Here is a 12,759-nt window from a genome sequence, read left to right as displayed (position 1 = left end):
TTTTTTTAAGAGGGGCAAATGTTTTAAATTCCATAAATTCAGTGCTTCCACTACATAGCATAGGCACTCTGAAATTGCATCTAAAGGCTTAGGATGCAAAGCTATCAATAGAAATACTCAAAGAGAAATATTAAAGTGATATTGAATAAGCCTCTCAGAATCGATTTAATGCTAGCATAGGTATAGAATAATCCAGGATATAAGGAAAATATTTTCACGTGTTTTCAAATTGCATTAAAAACCACTGTATTTTGTGGTCTGTGTTCCATCTGGTATGAAGGCATTTTTCTAACTGAGGAAATGTTAAATACGATTTCAAAGAACACAGATATTTGAAATGGGTATTATACAAGATAGCATTTTGAAGTCATAACACTTTCTATCAGATAAAGACAAAGCACTGAGGTACATTGAGACTCTGTGCAAGTTTTGGCTTTGTTAACAGAGGAGGAGTCCTTGAGCTCAATGTATTATCCTATGCACCCTGATTGTACTGATATCTTTGTGAAGCTTTATAGTACCATATCCTAATAATAAAACAAATCATTTGAAAACATAGCTTTCCATGGACACATTTAAACAAATTTATCAGTGATATATTTGGTATTCAAGAAATGCAATACTCAAAGGCAAGATTTATTTACTTATTTTACAGTTAAAAGGTCTCATACCAATTTTAAGCAAATGCGAGCAAACATTTTTTATATATAACAAAGTAACTTTAAATCTTTAAATAATAGGGGATGCACTGTACTTCCAATTAATTTAATCTTTTTTTTTATTTCCCTGTAACTTTTCCCTATAAAAGACAACATGCTATGGATATGCAGAAAATTAAAGTGAGTCTTGATATACAGACCAGGTCTCTTCACAGCTCTGATAATAAGATTCACAATTCAATCAATTTTCAATGTTACCTGACATAATTCATTTACCAGGCAAATAAAATACTCTAATCACTGACGATTTGTACTTATGCAGTAATTGTATGCTCTCATCCATATTTTCTTCAACAGAAAAGCAATGAAAACAAAAATTATAGAACAAAAAATTAAAGCTTCGTCTCAAAGTGCAAAACTTTTTCCATATTGGAGCTGAATATTACTGGAATTTCCAGCATACCAGAATAAGCAAAGGATGGACAACATTAATTTGATCTGCCTATAAGTATTGCCTAACTTCAACTCAGACTGAGGTACAGCCACTGTTAGTCAAACTCCTTCCAAAACTAAAGGCCTTAGTGGCTTAATCCAACTGTTACACATACTGCCATTCGAGTCTCTGTATGTTGTCTAAGAAAATGGTGCGGATAGGCAGATAAAACACAGGACCTGCGGAAGATCCATGCTCTACTGCATTATGGTACCCTAGTAGTGGGAATCAGATGCTTGAACACTAGCTATTACTGCCATTTTGGCCTTGACTTCCCACTGCTGGTACAAGAAAATGTATTCCCTTGGGTCCTGTGTCGTATCTAGGAGCTCCTATATATTTATGTCTTAAATACATAATCCCTCCATTTAGTCTTTCCTATGGAAATCCACGTTTATGAACAGGTGATTGGATTCTCTAGTTTACATTAAAGGCAGAAAAAAATCAGAGGTAGATGAAAAACATAATTTTACCTGGGAACTGATCATACGTTGTGATGAACGTGCAATATTAGCAGGCAGGCCAAAAAAATCTGGTTTATCATCTTCTGGAAGGCTTTCAATAATATGACGATAATCCTACATTTGAAATAACAGAATAAACATAACTGAGGATATTGTTTTTTTCATTTAATGAAATTAACAGTGTACGTTAACAAGAATTTTGTTAAGTGCTGCATGACGCAAAGATTAAAGTGCATGTAACCCATGTATCTTGGATTTTTTTTCGTTTATTAAAAAAAATTTTTTTAACAGTGTTTCTTTTTCTAAAAGAGCAACAAGAATTTAAGCATTTAAAAAGCAATTAAGAGCATTAATGACAATATAAAACAGAAAGAAAGATTTCAGCATTTGGAGTTTGAATAGCCTATAAAAATATTTATATAATGAAGAACACACTTCTATTTAAATCTCTGTGAAGATATTATCATTCATATAAAGTGAAATAATTTGACCTCCAGAATACTGCATAAAAAATTATTTTTATCTCCAAATAAAATGTCATACGTTGTCCACAGCATGCCAACAAATTATGTCAGAATGTTGATATATTTTGTAAATAAGGAGATACATTAATATTTTCCTGTTTCATTCAGAAGTTGTAGGAATGCCTAACAGTCCGTACAAGGTATATAAAAAGTTATATAAATTTATATAATAAATTTACTGAGGTCCTTCTTTGTCATAAGATGACCCAATTTCTTTTATTTAGTTCTCCATAGCTATGCTGCTTTGCACCACAGTCCAATCAGGTATCATAAAAAAGTCTGATTGAACAGACTAGCAGAATAGTTCTGACAACTTAGGAACTACTGATATGTGCAAAAGAATCTCAAATAACTGGAGAATATATCATATATATCATATCTCTGTCCTTCTTTGCAAATACAATGGTTCTTGAAAACAACTTACTTCAATGCATATATAAGATAACAGGAGATGTATACATACCAAAATACTGCAGGAATTTGGTAAAGAGATTGAATGTAGGAAACTAATCTTCTTGCCTCTAGCATTTAAACTGCCAATGACTCTTGAATTGAAAAGCTGCTCCAAGTAGGACCGAAGAACTCTCATATCAAAGTAATTGTCTACACGGCCTCCATAAATTGCATTTTCAAACAAACCGTGCACAAATTCCCACTGAAAATCTTTGGAACCTATAAATATATCAATATTAGTTTGGTATCAATTAGAATGGCCTTATAAATACTTCTTTCTGACATTGTAGTTATTCAGTGAAAAAAAACTACAAAAACATGTAACATTTCATTTCTAATTGTTCTTCATCTCCATTGCCAAATAATAAAAGTTGCAGAAGCTTCAATAAGTTTGTAAATATTTGTAATTGATATAACATTTGCTATGTTTCAAAACATACTAGAAATATTACATAATTCTTGCAGTATTTTTTCTTATAATGCGCAACACAATAAATGATAAACAATACACAATAAAATACACAATAAAAAAATTGATTTATTCATTTCAGAGATTATGCTATTCAAGTTTTAATTATGTGCTCCTTTGCTGTAAATAATATATTTTCTTCAAAATTTCTACACATTGATCTCATAAAATAAGCTCATTGAACCAAACCCAGATCATGTGTTAAATAGATCGCATTGTTGGAGATGTCATCTTTCAAACAAAAAAGGTTCAGTTTAGGTACTTTTTATATCATTATAAATCATACCACATAGTACATAAAACTAACCATGTTGTAATTAATTTTCTGGTCAAACTTCTGTTGCAATTACATTTTTCAGGCATAGCTGTATCTCCCAACTTCAGAATAACTTATTTTGGACAACTGTGATAAAAAGAAGGAAAAATAACTACATCTATACCCTATAGCTTTCTAATATGAAAGCTTGATCAGAAAGGTACTTCTCAAAATCTCCAGAAAAAAAAAAAAAAATATTATTTTAAGTGTTTTTTGGTGTTGTGTTTTTTTTTTTTGTTCTTGTTGTGGTGGTGGTGACTGGTGTACTACTACAAGCACTTTGATCATTCCTTTATAGGAAACCATATCTTCTCAGCAATAGTTAATGATTAGATTAATGATTATCATTGATAGTTAATGATTCAAGCTTTTTATAGCATTGTACATTTCAAGTCTGTGTAGCTAAGGTCCAATTCCAGAATTACTAATCGTCCATAAATCTCATTTAAGTCAAAGATTGTAAACTTTCTCTAAATATCAGTTCCTAACTATTTTTTTTGAAATTATATAAAAACTAAATATTAATCATTAACTATAATGAAGAATTACTAAGCTACTTAACAGATAAATGACTTGGGTTCCGTTAAAGAATGAATTTCATTACAAAGGAGTTCATGCTCACTCAATTTACACTCATTCAACGTATGGAGGAGCTCATACTGGGAAGGGATGGAGACAGATGACTTCATCTACGCATTTCCTACTTATTCCTTTGGACTTGGGAGATTAAGTGAATAGTTCTGGGTGTTTATATTTTTGAAATGGTCCACAAGTGTTCCAGTGAAGATTCAAATGCAAAATTTAAATACTTCCAAAATAGCCTTTAAGCAGAAAAACACCACTCCAAACAAAACAATCGTACAAAGAAGCCAATCTATAAAAATTACTGTGAAAAATTTTCACATTATAAAGAATTCTAAATGAGAGACATTCAGAAAGGTTAGGCTAGAAAGGTGAGAAAACTTTCCTTAATAAGTGACTCACCCTCAAAGAGTCCATCAATAATGTCAAAACCAGCACGGAGATCAGATAAAGAAAATTCATAAAACTTTGTCCAACCCTGCCATTTAAAAAGAAATATTAAGAATCAGTTAGTCACACAATGATGATCATAAAGTAAAATGCAGACATGATATGGCTTCTGAATACTGTATAATGCTTAGTGCTAAGTGAAAAAAGGAGAGAACCTAGGTCTTATAAAGTGCATCTTTAGAACATTAAGTGAAGTTATTTAAAAAAAAAAGAAAAAAGAAAAAAGAAAATAAGATAATGCTACTATTTCATTTAATTTTACTAGAATCCATGAAGAATAAGGAAGGTAAACTTAGGATTCTTTTCTTTCCTAACAGTACTTAATGCAGTTCAAACCTGCTGACAGCTTTATCTAGGTCACTCACTGAATTATGTCTTTATTTTATTTCTGAAGACTTCTTTTTATTTCAGTTTCATTTAGATTTCAATAAAGAGGTCTGATTCCTCAAATACAGTCTACATTATACTTTAATCATCTTACTCCATATTTCACATCACTTCTCTACTGACAGAAAAAATTGTAAGGACAAAAACAATTACTGCTACTATTACAGCAAGAATGCTGACCACTGCATGCATATTTTGATCACTGTCAGTTCATACTTCTTTTGGTTCTTGGTGGCATTATTCTTTATATAGCATTACCGTGTACAGTGTAATTCTGACAAAAGTCTTGCAATGTGAATGGATAACTACACATAAATATTGGTATATAACAAAGAACTTAGGAAGTCCAGATCTCAAAGGCATCTCCTGTTGCTGTACCTTCTTATGGTTGTACTTTTGCATATTGATCTTAGGAACAGGTGTGTATGACTTATGATGAGAAAGGTTCTAATACATCAGGTAACACGCACATATGCAGTGAGATTAATTCAGTCTCAGGTCAAGACTTCAGCTGCACCACACATCACAATTTAGCTATCAGCCAATCACCCTAAAGGTCATAAACTGCCAAGATGCTGCAGTCTCTCAATATTTTTATCACATTTGATTTGACAGATCTGTATATGAACCCAAAACAAACTGGTAATCTTAGGGAGAAAAAATAAAATAAAATAAATGATAAAATCATCACTAAGTCTGAATGAAGCAAACATAGTTATACATTATGGAAAGAGAACTAACCCTATCTTGCGTCAATTGGAAAGCTTGTGGTAAATTAACATTAATTTGAACAAAGACAACGAGATCATATAACAGATCACTACTTTAAGTATTTTCATCTATTCTTCTTTAAACACTATGTTCAAAGCCTGTTCCTGCAAGAGGCAGACAGCTCTATAATTCATAAAGTTAAAACAAACAAAAAAGCCCAAACTCTTAAACATTCCAGGCTCTGTCAGACTGAGTCTTTTGAATGACAGATTACTTTCATCACTAGTCTAAATAAAATAAACAAGACATAGAATAGTTTGCTGGGTATATTTGTTCTTTTTTTTTTTTTTCCCCTGTTTAGCTTAAGTGTGAACAAAAAAAAAATGTTTGTTTAAAAAAAAAATCTAAGCAAATTCCCTTGTTCTTCCTTTGCTCTGAATAGGATTTGTGTGCATAAAGAGTAGAAAACATTGCATCCTCCTTTCCACTGAAGTGTCTCTTTTCTTATGACTTTCATTCATTTGTTTGTTTCCAAATATTTTTTCTATTCCAAGCAAAAAAGATTCACAGGATATTTCCAATGTGACCTCACTCCTCAGCATCCATTAGTATACAAATCACACAATAGTTCCATGCAGACAGTGGCAATTTTCAGAGGAACAGGAATTTAGGCTACTAAGATGTTATTCTGAAATTAATTCAAAGACAATAATAAAAGCAGGCACCAGAAGTATCCAAGTTTTTCTCATCTCTGAGCATGATCCAACATATACAAGATGAAAAACACTTCTCGATATAAAAAGCAGTAAATGGGGTAAATTTTTAAAAAGCCATCAAAAAAAAATATTACCTGAGGAATGTAATTTCTTCTTTCTTGGCACACAGCATGAAACCATGCTAAACAAAAGAGAGAATGGGCTCGAGACAAATTTCCCTTTCTGTTAATTTGCTCTGGTGTCCAAGATTCATAGGTTCGCAAGAGGTTCTTTTTAAGGCCTGGAGGTGACTGCAAAGGAGATAAAAACACTTTGTTCTAATAAAAAAATTATTCTTTTATGTTTTATTTTCTTAAACTCCAAGTTATAAATTATAACTTAATGATATGACAAGTAGTACTTAATCAAACAAAATTCAAGATAAACAACTGCCTATAATAAATCACCTAACAACAGAATCTTATACTGAAAATAATGTAAGCATACTCAACTAAATTATAACCAGAACCAATTGTTAGGAGGACTGAACTACAGTAAAACAACTTAGTAGAAGGAATAGTAATGTACCAAAATATGTAAATTTAAATATTAATTCTTTTTTTTCCCATGCACAGGAATCTTTCTTCTGTTTTACAAACTCAACTACCAATTACTATTTTTGTGACCAGAGCCTTATGCCATCACAGCTCTCTGCTAGCTAGCATATGGTAGATAAATATGATAAAATGTTGGTCTTCTGACTTAATATTAGGTAGTGTTTTTAGAGATTTAAATCACATTTTCTTGTTTATAAAGATGTTTTTTTCTTTTTGGTTTGTAAATAGACCACATTATCCAAACTTCAGTCTATCTGAATATATAGCTTACTATGCATTAAAATTTATTCTTTTTAAACATCCAATACAAGCTTTCCAAACAGATCTTACTTCATAGGTTATTTTCAGACTTGATTGAAGCAAAACTGGAGTAAATTCTGGATGAACTTCAGTAGTAAGCCAAAGGCGAAAATTTGGTTGAGGCTGTAATGTATTCAGTTCCTGTCAAAGATAACGTTATATATTGAGGTAGGTTTTGTACTTTGTTTTTCTTTTAATACACAGAAAAGCATTTACAAAATGATATTTTGAATTAAAAAGTTATGCTTGTCTAAAAATTACTTATTTGTTTTTTATAAGTAAAGGTTACTTAAAAGACTACAGTTCAAGGTGTGTCTCCACATAATTTATGTGCTTGCTATTCTCAAGTTCAAAGTTCATCCTAGCTGTGTCAAAATATTTGCAACTCCATCCTAGATTCTAAATTCAGAGCATAAAATATATATATCAGTTCTTTACTTCTCTTCAGTAAAGAACACCAAAACGCTAGGTCTCAAAAGAAGGCTTGGACTGTCGGTTGCGTATCAACCACAGATCTCAATTAATTTCAGTAACTCTCCACCTATATTAATTTTGGTTGTTGTTTAAGTGTTTATGTTATATGCATACTTCATGTATTATGATTCACAGAAAACTGCGAATCACAGATGCGTTATGTATGAAGCCAGCAAAGTTACTTGACGAATGCCTTGAGAACAAAGGCAACAGTTCTGTGCGTGTGCCTTAGGAGATTCATATCTCAATAAACACTAGCAGATTTGCTTAAAATCCCTTCATTTTGGTAATCTCTAGGACATAACTGTTTTGTATTCAGTATTTTAGCAAAGAATATTCTCTTAACCCATTAATCATTCTTCTCTTTAGGCAAAACAAAAACACCTCTATCTGGTATACTGAATGTCAAAAGGAACCTCTGGAGATTGTCTAGCCCAAACGCTGCTCAAAGCAGGGTCACCTACAACAGGTTGCCCAGAACTGTGTCCAGTCAGGTTTCCAATATCTCCAAAGACACCTCCACATCTCTGGGTGACCCGTTTCAGTGTTTCACTATCCTCACAGTAAAAAAAAAAAATAAATTAAAAAAATATCTCATGTTTAAACAGAAATTCCTGTACTACTTCTGTATTTCAGTTTGTGCCCATTGCCTCTTGTCCTGTCATGGAACACCAGTGAGAAGTCTGTCTGTCTCCTTTAATGTCTCTCTGATACACACACTGATAAGATTCCCCCAAACCTCTCTTCTCCTGCCTAAACAGTCCCATACCTTGTAACCTCTCCTCAGATGACACATTTATAATGCAATCATAGAATCATCTAGGTTGGAGAAGACCTTCAAGATCATCAAGTTCAACCATCAACCATCAACCTCAACCTCAACTACTTAGTCCCAAACTACTTAGTCCCATCACTAAATCATGTCCTCTAGTGCTGCATCCACATCTCTTAAATACCTCTAGGTACACTCTAGTCACTTCATTGCCTTCAGGGCCCTTTGCAAGACTCACTCCAGTATGTCCACTGTTTCTGTTGTGCTAGGCAGCACCAGAGGCTGTTGGCCTTCTTTGCTACAATTGCAACTGTTGGCTCATAGTCAGCTTCCTACCTGCCAGGACTCCCCCCCTCCGGCTGTCCAGGTGGTTTAGGATTTTTATGCCCCAGTAGAAGCACTTGACTCACTTCTCTTTGCTAAATTCATGATGTTCCTGTCAGCCTGCTTCTCCAGCCTATCAAGGTCCTTCTCAATCCCTCCTCCCAGTTTTGTATTACCTGTGCTTACTGAGGATGCTCTCTGTCCTATTATTAATGTAATTAATGAAGATGTTAAACAATGTTGGCTACACTATCCATCTCAGGAGGGCACCATTGGTGACTGGCCTCCAGCTGAACTGTGTGCTGCTGACAGAAAGCCCCTTGAGCCCCATAGTTCAGCTACTTTTCAATCTACCTTGCTGTGGTACAACTGTATTTTCATCATCTTGACTATGAGGATGTTATGGGAGACAAACTAAGATATGAAAATGATCCACAGCCTTGGAAGCAGGAAAGAAAGCATTTAAGAAAAAGGGGGGGGGGAGAGATTTATACGCTGGTTTAAGTGAAATTGTCAGCTGCATATATCCTCTGGTATACCGTGTTTAGCTAGAAGACAGCTGAGGGCGGTCAGCTGTTAGCAGTGAGACTTTAACCTTCATATTGATAAAGCTCACATTGACCAGTGTGTTAGAAGATATATTTCATCTGCTCCAAGGGAAAGGCTGTGAGAACTAAATTTAAGTACTTGGATGGAAATGAATTACAAATAGGCAGATCTCTCTTAAAATGTTCAAATATATGAATAAGATAGCCTCACTTTGTTAACGGCGTGCAGAACAGAAAAGTGGCTGTGCTGAGTCAAACCTCAATGAATCTCAGTCTATATTAAGTTCAGCAGAAACTTTAACACCTTCAGAATTTTGTTCTTGTGGAAGGAATAATTTTTGATTTATAACCATATGTAGTTATAAGATTTAAAATTTTACTCTTATAATTAGTAAGAGGCTTACAAACACTTCCTTGCAATTCATTACCATATTCAAATTAGATTAACACACATCAACATTATCTTGCTTTGCCTGTCCATTTTTTCATAATGGATTATAAGAATGTTAAAGGTACTTGCACATTACATGGTTCTCACTGGACACAAAGAGACTTGTAGCTGATGTGCATGGAGTACACTTTATGAACAACTGTTAGAAATAGGACAAGTAAGATTGTAGTAATTGTTGATAAGAAACCTCTTTTTTTGTTCTGTCTCTTTGGATTTTAGACATATAGGTAAAGCTAGCAAGTCAATGCACTTTTGAGTCAGTAAGTGCGTTTTTATAAAAAAAATAGTTTAATTTCAAATTTGCAAACACCTCTTAGTGACTGAGAAACAAGCTATATTTAAAAATAACAAGAAAAGAACTAATAAGATAGCTCTAGAACTGAAGCGTAAATATATGTATAAATTTATAAATTTTACTATATAAAGAAAAAAATAATCAAGTATACAAGGATTCATCATTCAGCAAACACAGGCTGCATCCTGTAAAGTATCAGAAATCCTAACAGAAGCATTTTTACACTCACTGTGGCAGAAATACTCTATGTTGTATGAAGATTAAAGCAATCACACAAAAAAAGCAGTTGCTTAGATATGAAGCATTTCACCTTATTCATGACTGAGAAACCTGCAAAGGTTTATTTTTCAATTGCTGAAATTCTAAGCATCACCATGGAAATGCATGATTGTTTCAAAATTGCCTCCTAATTTTGTCTTGTTTCCAAAACATTCTTGTCTAGCCACAATTACCTTTTCCAATACAGGAAGCCAAGGTATAACAAGATGCAGGTTCTTTAAACACAGCCATTCTCCATTGCGTGCACATTCTTTTAAAGTGTGAATAGCTAGGTCAGCTTGACCTTGGCCCATTGCAATCTGAAACAGAAAAAAAAAAAAATTGTATCGGGAATTTATCATGACTCATTTAACAGCTAAATACAAAACAGTTTTTCCAAGTATGTGTATGTATATATACTGTATATGTAAAAAAAAAAAAAAAAAATTAAAAAAATGATTTAACCATAACCATAATTTTCTCTAATGTAATAGGGTACTAAAGTAGGGAAAAGATTGATGAAAGTGTATTTTTTTCTTTGCAGCATATCTAACCAGAGCTTCTTAAGAAACAACATTACCTAACCGTTTTACGGAAAAATACATACATCACTCAGTGACAGTGATGGCGTTCCCTGGGAACTCAGAAGTAATTTAAATATCAGTGACTGAACTATATTACTGTAGAACTGCTGATATGATAAAAATGAAAGATAAATGGGAACAAATTTCCTTTTGACTTTAAGTTAGGAGTACTTCCTTTGAAGAGAAACTATCAATTTCATATTGACATGACTGAAAAACTAAGGTTTTTCTCTTTCCAGCTGGGAGATATGAATAACTTAGCAAGAAGTCTTTTCTTCATATTTTTTATAGCACAATATTGCTGCTAGAATACATTTGGAAATCAAATGGAAAGACAAAGATTCAAAACTGAATTTTCAGAGAAATCAGTGAAAACTGGAAATAATAAAAAGATTTGTTTTGCAGCACAATTACTGCAACAATTAATGTTGGACTAATAGTATGTTCACCTGTTCACCTTAATTCTCCCCTAGAATTTAACTGGAAGCTGTACATAACAAAAAACCCTGAATGAAACAGGTTGAAAAGAAAGTGGCTTTAAGTGATATGAAAAATCTTGAATTGGCATTACTGCTATAACAAAATAGAACCGTTATGATTAATATAACTTTACCAAATATCTTAACAATAAATCCATTACATCTTTTTATCAAATAACTCCACTGAATCAAAGAAGTTTGTGGCTTTAGCTTTACATGTTGATACAGGCATGTACTCTGCCTACACAAAACTGAGTATCTTGAAATCACTTTAAATAGATAAAAGAAGATAACTGAAAGAATAAAGTCACCAGATTTGTGTACCACACAAATTTAGGTGTCTGTTCTTTATACCATAAGAGACATTATTCCAGAGAGAAAAAAATAAATAAATAAAAAATAAAAATAAAAATCAGATACTATACATTCTATTCAAAATGCATGAGAGAGTACAGGAAAAAAATACCACCAACAAAATATTCTCATTAATAGGAAAACTTTCAGATGAGTACCCCTTTGAGTACCCCTCCTTAATCAAATACTGTACCATGTTACATTTTACATGTTGAATATGTAAAGGACATTTAGACATAAACACAAAGACTTGTGTGGCAAAGTAAGAAACATGCGTTCTTAAACACTCACAAAACTAGACCCAATGGCAGTAAGATGTAAATCTTTACTATTTGATGGTAAAAACGTATTTTTCATCAATGCACTTTCCAGGAAAAGAACAATTACAAGTATCTAAAAGCAACATTAAACTTCCTATTTCTATACTAACCAGTGATCAGCTAGGTAACTCCCCTCCCACGAGTATTTCAAATGAAAGAAGGAAAGAATGTTTTATTGACAGGTATACATTCAAGTTGGAATGGATCTTGGAAGATCCAACCTCCTGCTCGAAGCAGGATCAGCAATGAGTGATAAGACCAGGACCGGCCTTAAGGCTTAAGGAAAATTCCAAGGGCTGAACCAGACAATCTGACTGTCATTTTTTCCTGACTGAAAACATTTCTCCTTACATGAAGTCAGAACCAGTCGTTACAATTTATGCTCAATGCTCCTTGCCTTCCCATCATGCCTTACTGCAGAAAGTCTGAATGCATTTTCTCAGTGACCTCCTTTGCAAGTATTGAAAGACTGTAATTAGGTCACCACAAAGATTTTCTGCTGCCAAGGCACAGTGCTGGCTCATGTCCGGCCTCCTGCCTACAAAAACCCTCCAGATCTTTTTAAGTAGAGTGGCTCTCCAACCATTCAGGTCACTGCCAATATCACTGCAAAGGGTTCTTACTGTCGAGGCCAGGACTTTGCTCGTCCTTCTTGTTGAGTTTTGTTCAGTTCCTTTCAGCTAAGGAAAGCTAAGGAGCATTGTGAGCCCATTGCTCAGCCAGCATGACACTTAGTGACAAGGCACACGGAAAAGGTTGAGATACTCAATGGCTTTTTAG

At 33.4% G+C, this 12,759-nt stretch overlaps 1 protein-coding gene across 4 annotated transcripts in view; it reads right to left on the bottom strand.

Annotated features, from left to right (window-relative positions):
- Nucleotides 1-12,759, bottom strand: part of DYNC2H1 (dynein cytoplasmic 2 heavy chain 1) — a 170,378-nt gene that overhangs the window by 68,048 nt on the left and 89,571 nt on the right. For all 4 annotated transcript variants that reach the window (XM_068670205.1, XM_068670216.1, XM_068670225.1 and 1 more), the window contains exons 77-82: nt 10,437-10,562; nt 7,151-7,261; nt 6,359-6,514; nt 4,363-4,438; nt 2,604-2,812; nt 1,626-1,730 (exon numbers count right to left, since the gene is read on the bottom strand). In XM_068670205.1, coding sequence (XP_068526306.1) covers nt 1,626-1,730; nt 2,604-2,812; nt 4,363-4,438; nt 6,359-6,514; nt 7,151-7,261; nt 10,437-10,562 — 783 coding nt within the window. The remainder of the gene's footprint in view (nt 1-1,625; nt 1,731-2,603; nt 2,813-4,362; nt 4,439-6,358; nt 6,515-7,150; nt 7,262-10,436; nt 10,563-12,759) is intronic.

Source organism: Anas acuta, chromosome 1 (assembly GCF_963932015.1).
Source record: "Anas acuta chromosome 1, bAnaAcu1.1, whole genome shotgun sequence".
In the NCBI taxonomy this organism is placed as follows: Eukaryota; Metazoa; Chordata; class Aves; order Anseriformes; family Anatidae; genus Anas; species Anas acuta.
The sequence above is the reverse complement of the archived record's forward strand: the minus strand, read 5'-3'. Positions and strand labels throughout refer to the sequence as shown.